Source organism: Anabas testudineus, chromosome 18, assembly GCF_900324465.2.
Source record: "Anabas testudineus chromosome 18, fAnaTes1.2, whole genome shotgun sequence".
Lineage (NCBI taxonomy): Eukaryota > Metazoa > Chordata > Actinopteri > Anabantiformes > Anabantidae > Anabas > Anabas testudineus.
In genome coordinates, this window is record NC_046627.1 from 25,568,119 (window position 1) to 25,580,181 (window position 12,063).

General features: G+C 37.9%; 1 protein-coding gene and 1 non-coding gene across 2 annotated transcripts in view; one reads left to right on the forward strand and one right to left on the reverse strand.

The window, feature by feature from the left end:
- Positions 1 to 6,825, reverse strand: part of m1ap (meiosis 1 associated protein) — a 36,490-nt gene extending 29,665 nt beyond the window's left edge. Inside the window, 3 exon segments of the mRNA XM_026353256.1 lie at positions 3,092 to 3,289; positions 3,436 to 3,699; positions 6,629 to 6,825. Of these exon segments, the coding sequence (XP_026209041.1) occupies positions 3,092 to 3,289; positions 3,436 to 3,699 (462 nt within the window). The 5' untranslated portion in view covers positions 6,629 to 6,825.
- trnaa-cgc lies at positions 2,663 to 2,734 on the forward strand. The gene has a single exon. It is a non-coding gene; the product is annotated as a tRNA-Ala (tRNA).
- Positions 6,826 to 12,063: the final 5,238 nt, after the last annotated feature.

A 12,063-nucleotide genomic window follows, 5' to 3' on the forward strand; every position in this document is an offset into this window, starting at 1 on the left:
TAAATCAAACTCTGACTGGTGCAAACATTCAAAGAACATTAGCAAATTTTTTCCCCATCTTATAACTAGTATCTGCCTTTTGTCTTCAGTGTAAACCCACACTGCTGCCCTATCACCACCACCAAACTAAGCAGCCTCTGGTCACTTCTTGCATTTATTATTACGCTACATTGTTGTGTGGTGTGTTTTTCTCCACTGTTCTTTTCCAAAAAGTTCACTCTTGAATTGTTCCAGCTGACATTATGAATGATTGAGTGTATTTCTTAATTTGTCCTTTCTTAAGAAGAACATCTCCACAGCAAAGCATTCTTTGGATATGACTGTAATGTTTCTGTTCTACTTCAGAGACTTGACACACAGTTAATTACAGTTACTAAATGAAATACATGATCTCAGAACTGCTGTCCCAGTTAGGAAAACTCCCACTATAACAGACAAGTGGCCTACTATATGTTATGATGACACGACTCTACACATATTTAGTGAATCTATGCTTTCATGAGAAAAAAAACAGCCTTAACTGCCTGTAATTTTAATGTTCCTGTAACTGAGCTATCATTATCTCACAAGTCAGGACACTGGGAATGAATGAAACTGCTGGAATTACCCTATAAAATATGTTTTAAAAAATTATTTATTTTCTGGATAAATATAGATAGCTTTCTGCAGAATGTTTGAGCAAAAACACAACATCTCAAAATGAATACTTTATTTAATTATAATTGAGAAAGAGACAAAATTTGTTTTCTGTGGCATTTACATGCTTAATAGGGAATATAAACATAAACTAATGTTAGGCTGATGTTGCACACCCTGGTAAATCACATAAACAGTTTCAGTAAATGATGATTATAATAAGATTTTAATAAGGCTCGGTTCTGCTTTGTGCTTCCTGTTCTTTAGCCAAAATTAGAATCTTCTGCAGAAGTCTGAAATGCATTGTTGAGCATGACACACATATGTGAATGTTAGAAACATACACATGAATGAAAACAAGAAACAGACACGCATTCATACTCAGGCACATACACAAGACTATATGTCTGCTTAGTGTCTCTGTGTGTCATTGTAGGGCTATTCATATCTGCTGCTGTCGGAAACAGTGGGTCTTAGTGTAATCATCTGTCCAGAGCCTCCTAATAAATTGAGAAAATCATCCTCAACAATCCAGAGCTGCCGCGTACCCAGAGGACAAGTTGTTCAGATTTAACATGAAGGTCACTGGCTGGTTCATTTCTCAGCTAGGCTCCTCTGTGCAAAAAGTTAAATTTAACAAACAAGGTGCTTTCAATAATGTCAGCTAATATTCCTTCACCCTAAGCCATAATTACTAAAGTGCCATTTGCTAAATGTTTTTCTATTTGCCATTTGCTAATTAACTAAGATATTAGTTTTTAATGCATTTTAGAATAAACCCCACTTTTCTGCAAAATAAGGGGTTAAAATAAAATAAATGTAGACTTTACCAAACTCAGAAAGGAAACTGTACTAAATATTTTGTACAGTCAAAGAATCTGTCACCTATAAGTTACAGCTTATTGGACACCCTAGCAGAACTACTAAAGCTTTTCAGTTGTTGGCTTTGCAAATCTTTCTCAACAAATGGCTCAACAGCAGACGAATAAAACCCATTTTCAGCATTTGAAATGTACAAAAGTTAGTTTCAAGTGGACTTTTTGATATAAGATGTGAAGAGTTCTCAAAAAGTAGAATGGACCATTAACAGGAATGTGTAAAGCTTTTATAACATGCTAATGAGATTCCAAATTCAATATATGTTTTGCAGCTGCTACAGAGACTGAATTAAAACTGATGAGGTTTCATTTACCAGATATAAGTGGAGGCTCTTCCCTACATTAGTGTGAAGTGCAAAGCTGAAGATCAAAGGGTATGAGCTACAGCAGTCTGCAGCAAAAGACTAGTAACTCAGACGGAATAGATCCCCTCCCTCATAATGGACATGACAAAAATGAAACATCCAAATATTTAGAATAAATTACATCATATTCAATAAAGACAAGAAAAACTAATACAGTGGTTATTGTGGGTTATAGTTAGCTAACTTAGTGTCCAGCTTGGTATAGAGGCAAATCTCTGCTGTTTACGAAGAACTTATAGGAATACATGACTCTGTGAAGTCGTTCTCATTTTTTTCTATCCTCGTACTTTTGTTGTGTGACATGTAATACATGGTGTTGTACGGTGCCAGACCCCACTGTGTGTAAACACTACATACGGGATGTATTTGAAACTAGGTGCTTGGGCATAAAGATTGGTCATTTCTCAAAGTAATTGGGTTATCCTTAACTGTTTGGTGTGGGGATTGAGCTCAGTGGTGCAAGCTATGTATGTATGAGGTCCTGGGTTCAATCCCCAGTATTTCCATAAGGCTTGTTGCCTTTTTTTGATTTGTCTAAATAAGCTAAACCCTAACTGAATGAAATAAGAGTTAGCAATTTTCTTATTATTTAGGTAATTCCATTGGAATAGAATTTTTACAAACTTCAACACTCCAATCAAACATCAGAAACAGATGTTGATACAGATGACCGTTCAGTGAAAGGGACGTCTCTTTTCTTTGCATTTCCTTGCAGGGAAAATAGTCAAATGAGGGAATACAAGAAACTTGGGAATCAACCATAGCTCTTCAAACTAAAGGTAAAGGGATGTAGCTCAGTGGTAGAGCGCATGCTTCGCATGTATGAGGTCCTGGGTTCAATCCCCAGCATCTCCACTCCTGGTGGGACAGGCTTATGATGGGCTTTGAGTCATACTGTCTATATGACATTTGCTCTCAGCACTACGTTCAAGAACACTTTAAACACCACCTTACAATAGAAGACCTCTTGTTTGACTTTAAATACATTTGTGAGTTTCACAGAAATTTAGTTATTTCTAAAACAATTTAAAGAATAACTCATAAGTTTGCAGCTATGTGCTTTTGCTTGTAAATGTTCAGCACAATGAGCAAAAACAAAGTCTGGGTAACCGGAAAATTTTGCTGAAGCTAAGTTTGCCTTCATGTTAAAGTAACTCACTGTCCATGTGATCTTTTTTTTGTTGTGCATCAACAAGGCTTACTGATGCTTACCTCCACAGATATGTTGTTGCTTGCCTGGTTAGTTGTACTGGTATGTCTGATGTACTGTTTAAACTGCTGCAGACTGTCCAGCACTGCCTGTCGCAGCAATTCCCCTCCTCTGGTGGCTGCTCTGACACAGCCTTCACCTGGAATAGACCTCAGGTCCTCCACACAGGAATGCAGCCTGGCCAAGTTACCACGAACTTGCTAAAAATAAAGAGGAACAGAAAGAGAAAAAGGGCTAAAAGTGAGAGGTAATGCAGCTAATAAAACAAGAATGGAGAGCTGAGGGAAAACATACAAGAAAAACATGGATAATACAGTGTTTTCTGCTTTTAGAAACAGTATTTTACCACAAATGGAAGTAAACATTCTTGCTGCCTGCTGACAGCATACAAGCTGAGCAGAGGAATTCTACAGGGTCCATCCAGACTACAAGCCAGGGACAAGAAATTATTCAGGGCATCACAGACCACCACACATGTCTCTGACCAGCAGGGTGGCAGTGTGTCCACAATCAGGACCCTGGCTGGTTGCCGATTGAATGAAGAGGACCAGAAAACCAAGTTTCCAGAGTTGAAGGAACCAGCTGGCCTCTTCTTGTTGTCCACAGACATCTAAATATAACAAACATAAAATAATACAACACTCAAAGAAAAGCGATGAATTGAGATTGAAACATATACATTTTGGGTCCTCTCTCAACCCAGACAGGACGAGGAGGGTTTATTCATCAGAACAAGGAGGAAAACCAGTTATTAACTGTGTGTATAACGAAAAGTCATTGTTATCTAATGATAATCAGCCCATGCGGTCAACAACATTTACTACAAAGTACATTAGCTGTAGTCATCAGCAGTAAGCATCACTGTAAATAGAACATGAATAAATAGGCTGTAATGAACAGGGAAGATTATGTAAAAATCTAGGTTAAAAATGGTTGGGTTTTCACATAACTCTAGGGCTTTTTCTAACTTCTGAGAAGGCTAATGTGAAAAAGTAAGTTTTAGTGCAATTATGACTCAAAAATGGTTATTTCATGACTGCAAGCTAAATAACAAGACTATTTGGATGCAAGAAACTTTACTGCATGCCGTAAATTACATTCAAATTTTGCCTGAAGTGGTCAAGTTTATTACATAGAGATGACCTTTGTGTCTTTGTGATGAGTTTACTGATATATACTGTATAGTAATGAGGATTATTAACTTGTTCATTTAAATATTGATGACATTGCAGTTTCATAATAAACACTGGCAGCAGTGTTGTCCAAAGAACTCTATTGCACTGTTATGATGCAAGGATTAAATCATGACAGAAACAGAGATTTTAATAATTCCAATAGGAAACTGGGTCACTGAAGCAGCAGAAAGCGACAGGGAATTGGAGTTAATAATGGTACTGCATTAACGCAAACAGAAAAACTACAACTCGTGATTATTTGTATCATTGATCAATCTGATGATTATTTTTAATGCATTTGGGGGATTGAAAGTGAAACTGGTTGTTTTGTCCTATTGAACTGTCCAATTCAATTATGCAGTACAGCAGAGAAAGGTAAGAATTGGAAAAAATTAAACAATTACTTAATTATCAGAACTGGCTAATTTTAACACTAGTTAAAATTCACATTTGCAGCTAAGTGAATGAGCCTCACATTACTACAAATCTAAATGTAGTTCCAAATTCCTTTTTAAAAAAAAGGTACACATCACTTAGCTTTTTTATAAACATGCTTTTGTTAAGCTCTTTCCATGTCTCAGGAAAAAGCTTATTATCTAATGAAAAACGGCCCATCTGTGTGCATGTTGGTTAGTCATGCAACACAGAGGATGTGGCCACAGGGATGGTGAAGGGAAACCCCCCACATGCTTCGCAGAGTCAATCACAACCTCTATAACCCCATCATTACTAAATGTAAGTGTGTATGAATCTGTCTTTTTGTGCCCACTAGGCATCACCGTTACTGGAGGAAAACCCCTCATTTCACGATGTACATTAGCTCCTATTTTGACCCACACATCAGTACCGTTAGTCATTTCATTTCCATACCTCATTAGCTAAGAAATGAAAGACATGCTGAGTGTGACAATACGGTCGAAACAGGAAACACAGTACTGTATTATTCCTATAAACCATGATGGTGTGGGGGGTTTTCTGTCTCCTAACTTAAGTTGCTTTTAGGAATAATTCATAGCAGCTGACCATGTGGTAATGTACTTGAAATCCTTGATTGATTAACTGATCAGTTGAAGTTGATCTACTAATCCGTCAAAACATTATGCTCTGATTATAAATTAATTACAGGCTGCTTCTTCTGGAATATGTGAGTTTGTTAATTTGATCATTTTTATATAAATGTGATAGCTTTGGATTTGAGACTGTTTTATAGACAACATATGCAATCTGTAAAAGCCACATATGGTTTTGGAAAAATACTTTTTTTCTACCTTGGATACAAATAACTCTCTATTTGTGCATATTTATTTGTAGCTCAACTACTTTGCAAAAGGGAAACTTCCTCACACTGGTCAGCGGCAACTGTGCTGGAAATATACACAATGTTTTCATCAGCCTGTCTCTAAGGGTTGGGTACTGTATTGCTAAGAGGACAATTGTGTTTACAAATTTCATACCCTTTCATATGTGAGTGATGAACTCATTTTTAGTTACCAGATGACATATTTCAACCTTCTGTCATCACGTTGTTATTAATCATCAAAAATAAACTATTTGTCCATCACAGGGTTTGAACACACGCAGTCAGTACACAAACACACAAGCGCCTACGGATGCCACATTGACTAAGGCACCAATACTGCCTGACCTGATCTAAACGCTAAACACAGGCAGAAATATCAACAAATCTCATGGTAACCAAAAGCCTTGACCGCTCTGCTCTGAGTAAAAGCCAGAGACAGAACTAATCCCTTCCAATCGAAAGCAGAGCTCTGAGCACTGGTTATCATCCAGGCTCTTAAATCCACTGTCCTGAAACCCTGCTCTGTTCTGATCTTCACAGAGAAGGACTATTTTACCGGTAAGTCCCTCTATAAAGGGCATATTATGTGAAAGTGTGTTTGCTGTTTAATCTTATGCCCTTCTCATCTATCTCTGACTCATTTCTCCTTTTCTAATCCTAATTCTGTCCTTCTCACCACCCAGAGCAACAAATGGTTCACCTTCACACTTTTCCAGTATGCAAATAATACAGATTTTGCATTCATATTGTGATTCTGTTAACTGAATTGATCCTACGTGCAGTCCTTAGCCACTGTTTGAATTTTCCTGTTCATCATATCTATCTGTGTAAACAAATAGCCTGAGCAATAGTGAACATATCTACAAGTCTAATACATAATGTCTCTGAAGGTTTGGAAAGTTAATCTAATTTAAATGAAGAAGATTGGCAACAGCTGGATACAAAAACAGTGCAACAACAAGGAAAGGGGAAGGAAATTAGCAGTAGAAGTATGAGTAAAGTAGCTTAACTGTTGATTTTAGCCGCTTTAAGGTACAGACTGATAGCTTTTTCTAGCTAACTACCTTAGCAACGTCAGCTTTCTCCACCTCAGTTAGGTTTCTTCAGGAAAAGTAATAAACAAGCGGTGGATGTTCTTGTAAGTATCTACAGAGAGGGGTGTCAAGCAAAACTATAAACGGTACAATTAGCTAGAAACACATAGGTAAATGTAGATGGACAATAATTCGCTAGCCTAACAGTTTCGTTGCTAGCAGGCTAACGCTAGCTATAGCAGGCAGTCAGATGGCGCGAGGAGCAGGCATAAAACCGAAGATCGTCTATTAGTAAAGATGAATCACTCACCTACAAATCAAACAGCCTAGTGGTGAAATTCTGGCTTGTTACCTGCAGCCCTTGTTCGACATTTCATTTAATGAAAGAATCTGTGGACTTCTAAAAAATACTCTGCACTAGATATGATGACTTTAAGGTTTAAATCTGAGTTTAAAAGACGTGCATTTTGTCAGTTCAACAGGTGTCATGGTTTCTTCATTGTCTTCTTTCACAACTAATCAAACAAAGATATGGGAAATGCTGCAGTAAGGGTACATAGGACTACAAATTTAGCAGAGCATGCACAAGAAAGCTTAAATCTGCAAAGAGACAAACAGAAATTTGCAGACCACAACACTAAAGTAATCCACTGCCTCTGTCTGGATGATAGAAAGAAAAAAAACATAAAAACAGACATTTTTAGAAACGTGAAGTTTATTTCAAAACTGTTACATCTTCTTGCATTTGTCTATTTCTATTCACCATTTTAAGATTAAGATAGAAAAAGATAAATGAGAAACGAGTGCAGGGACAGAATGAAGGTGTGATATGGAAATTTGTTCTGTGCCCTGCTCAATTGAAGCGCTTTCTAGTAGACAAGCAGGTGTGTGTGTGTGTGTGTGTGAGCGAGAGAGAAAGAGAGAGAGAGTCTATGCAAGCCACAATCAAGATTTCAAAGGCTTTGAATATGGAGAAAATACAATAATGATGAATGTGTGTGTGGTTGTATGGCATATCATTGTGAGGACCCAGCATGAATTTTTTAACCATTGGACTGAGGACATTTCTACAAAGTGAGGACATCTTACAAACAATGAGAAGGGTGTTTGAAAAGCAATTTCAGGGTTAAGACTAGGTTTTAGGGTTGGAATTAGGTTTTGGTTATTGTTAGGGTAAGGCGGTACATGCGATAAATGAAAAATGAGTTGATTAACATGGCCTGCATGACAGTAGTTGGCTAGGGAATGAATTATGTCAATGAGTGTCCTCACACTGACTGCCATACAAAAATGTGTGTGTGTGTGTGTGTGTGTGCGTGTGTGCATGATGATGTGTGTCGTGCGGTGTATGAAGGGTTTTGTGCTTTGGTCTGTGTAAGAGGCTTTGGTGAATGCTGGGCTATGAACTAAGGGCTGATTGATGCACAGTCATATAGCTCGCACTCTCTGTCTGTCTGACACACACAAACACACACAGTGTACAATGTGTAACTTTCCCACTACACATGACATTAGCATGAAGAAATAAAAGACACAGACATCTGTTTAAGGAAGATAAAGTGAGATGTGTGTGTTTGAGAAAGGAAAAACTAGCTCCTGCCTACTCTCTATACCTGCCAAAACCATTCCCAGATACATTTTTTTCCAGTGAAAGGGCTGATTTGAAAACACAGTATGTTTGTTGTGTGTCACCAGATGATCAGTCCTTATTTATTGCTGTTATTCAGTCAATGGCCTCTTGAAGGCCTTCTGTGCACCCTTGAAGGCCTCCCTTCCTTCCTTATTTGCTTACTTCCTAGTTAACTGTACACTGTATGTCCCCACTCACTCCTCTACTTCCCACCTGCCAGTATACACGGTGCCTTGCATTAAGAATGCAGAGATTTCACTATGAGGACCTTCAACTGAGACGGATGTTGGGTTTCCAGTCTCAAAGGCCCATGTAAAGGGATTAGTTGCACAGATATGATTGGAGCTTAAACAGACACAGACACACACACACACTCACAAATGTACACACACATAATAAATTACACACATGTGCTTCCTAATTTAGTTGAGATGAACACACTTCCTTCTAGGTCAATAAGAGCTTTGCGACAGTGTACTAATCCGCTATGCCTTTTTGATTTACTCTAGGGGATTGAGGGAAAGTTTGCCCAGTAGTTTTAGTTATTTTGCACACTAGTTGCTTTTTCAGTCTAGTGTGAGTCTTGCACCATTCTGACTTTTACTTTTAGTTTTATTCACTGTGCATTGAGGTTAAATTAATGTTAAGTCGGTTGTGTTAAGTTGTTTTCTGCCTTGGGAAGTTTTACTTTAATTCCCTAAGATGGGAACAGGAGCATGAAATTATAAAATCCCCTCAGTTCATCTTGGCAGTTTTAGTTGAAGAGGGAAAGATGAAAGTAGATAGCCGACGCAAACATTTACAACTTGAGTTTTAACAACTTAGGTTGTGAGAATGGAGCTGGGTCCAATCTCATTTGGTGTGTTTTTGTTCTGCACTCACTTATTTAGGTCACTTGCTTATAAATCCCCATCTCTGACCATAATATACTGTGTGTCTGCATGCATGACTTACAAACATTATATTTTAAGAAATAGTTCAAGATTTTGGAAACTTACTGACTTTATTTAAAGTTAGAGATAGGAACATTTTGTGTCGTTTGGGCAGTGCCAGGCCAAGTGTTTCCCCCTGTTACTTTAGTGGTCCTAATGTATTAGCGAGACAGATGGTAGTTTCATCTGTCTTCATGTCTAACACTAACAAGTATTTTCCCAAATCTGTTCCATTACTAAGCTTTGGGATGTGCAGTAGCCTGTTATGTTTTTTGAGGTGAAAAAAAAGTATCCTACTTATTGCATATTTAATATTAGAAATTACTTGTTTACGCCATTGTCACAGCAAATCCCTCAAAGCTCATCCGTCTTTACTCATGTGACTTCAGTTGAACTACTGGAGGTATTTGCTGGCTTCTGAAGGCAGGAGCATTTTTTGTTGAAGTCGTTGAAAGTAGATTATTCAGAACATGAAAGACAAGAGAAAAAAAATCTTCACAATTCTAAATGATTTCATGCAGCTGCTACAACAGCTATGATGACTGTGGAGAATTTGAAGACATTTGCCAGAAATGCACAGCAGGGTGCTTTGCTACTTAACATCAGCCCAGCTCTACTTTATATGTAAAACACAAGTGTAAACACATTTACAGTGGTGTTGAAAAGGATTTACCTAAACCACCTGAGGGCATCAACCCTAAGGTAGAAATGTGGTTGGGATGATTTTTAATACGTACATTTAACTGCAATTACTGGAGCTCATAAAAGTCACTAATTATAGGTTTAATTATAGGTCACCAGTGGTCTTGCCAAAGGGAGTTATTGTCATGAAATCATTTTACTTCTCTACAACCGTTTTCCAATAATCCCTCCACCTTATCTACACACTGAAAAATGGAGCAGTTTAATCAAAGTAGGCATTATTTTAAATGTAGTTTGGTTGAGCAATAGAAATAGGGACAAACCTGCTGCTTTCGTCCGCATTAGACAAATTTCAGGGCAAATCCTGTCCTAATGTTACAGAGGATCAGATTGGGTTCCACTGTAATGATAAATATGGGAGTTGGAGTTGTGTGTGTTTTGAGCTTAGTGATGGTAAGCATTAATACTCGTGTGTAGATAGAGATATGTTACTTTTTGTGTTATCTGCCACTATGGTGAATGATAATAGAAGAGAATGGGGCAAAAACGATGAATGTATTGGTAAGTTCTCTTGATGCTCTTACCTTAATGGCAGTGATTTACAGTAAAAGGTTGGGTGCCGAGCTTTCATGGCTTAATGGTCTAATGGGAGTTCTGCCTTCTGTGACAAATAACAGGTGAAGCAGAACAAGGAGAGGATCAGGATCAAATAGCACCAACAATGTAGCCTGTTGCTTTTCTTGGTTCCATAAATTTCTAATTACAGGTGGTAGGGAAATTATGTTCTGGTCCATTTTGATGTAAATCTTCATAGATGTTTCCCAGACAACAGGAAGCTCTATCATGAACCAGACCATGTTACCACTGAGTTTGTTCATTAGACACCACTAATGACTAAGTGGTGGTATCATGTCCATCAGCACATTGCCCAGAGACACCATGACTAGAGGTCACAGTAAGGTCGAACATACAAAGCTTGGATTTATTATGTCAGAAACCTTCTACCAGAAATCCTCAAAGCTGCTATAATTCATACGTTTATGTTGCTGGAGCCATTATGGTTTTGAGGTGTACATCTGTCTATTCTGTTGTATCTCAGGAAGGCCTGGAGGGAATTTCCTTAAAATTGACACTTATTAATTGACTAACAGGCATGGTAAAGGTCAAAGGTCACATCTGTGCCCTTCCCATGAAAACTATAGAGGGAATTTCTTCAAATTTGGCACAAATGCTCTCCTTGGACTAGATTTTAGTGGTCAAAGGTCAAAGTTACGCTGACTTAATTTTTGTCTGGCACTTGGATTTGCATGCATGTAAACTGCAACTTGACTAGCATACAGCTGCCAAGTGGTAAATGTAGTTATATTAGCAGTAAATCAAATAACGGTTTAATGTGAAAGGGGTCATTAGTAGTGATAAAACCACAGATAATTACCACCCGGCTCTGCAGTTCCTGTTCACTCTTGCTTCTCTGCACTCTTGCTTCACCAGCCACAATGGATTTCTTTTTTTTCTTTTACTTTGGTTGATGACAAACCTTTGCAAGAACAATTAATTCTGCTCCTCTCCACCTGGCTCATGTATCATGTTACTGATACCACTCAAACTGCAAAATGCAATTATCCCTTACATATCAATTAGAAATCTAATTTGTTATTGAAAGCCTGGGGACACTTTCCTCTCTAATGAGATGATGGATGGAGAGATTTGGCTGGAGGAGGAAGTAAAGATTGACATCACTCCATTATATTATTATATTCCTATCATTATATTCCTGTGGGCAACTCTTGGCAATAGGCAGATTTTCTTCCAGCTGCTACCACAACATCCCCAGAAGGTTTGGTTTCAGCATCATCCTAGCTTAACTAGAATTTCAACTCAGCTGCACTGAACCCAAAGTGCTTTGCGTCAGAAAAGAAAACAGTAGAGGAAACACATTGTCTCCCAAACAACAGAAGCTTCTGATGATCTTGTGACTGCAGCCTCATAAATAAGTCAGTGTCCTTAGTGAAAAGAAGTGATGTTCTCTGGAAAACTCCAGATTGAGTTCCCATGAACATGCATGACTCTTCTTTAGTTGAACATTAACATCTGTAGGGCTAATAGCATGAGGTATTATGGTCAGGTCAGCTGATTTATATCTTATCTCGTTCATTCACTACAGCTTTAGGACTTGTTGTTATAGTCATGATTATATCACTAGATTGGTGATGCAGTTACTTTCAATATAAATTAATTCATGACAAATGATTTACACCTGT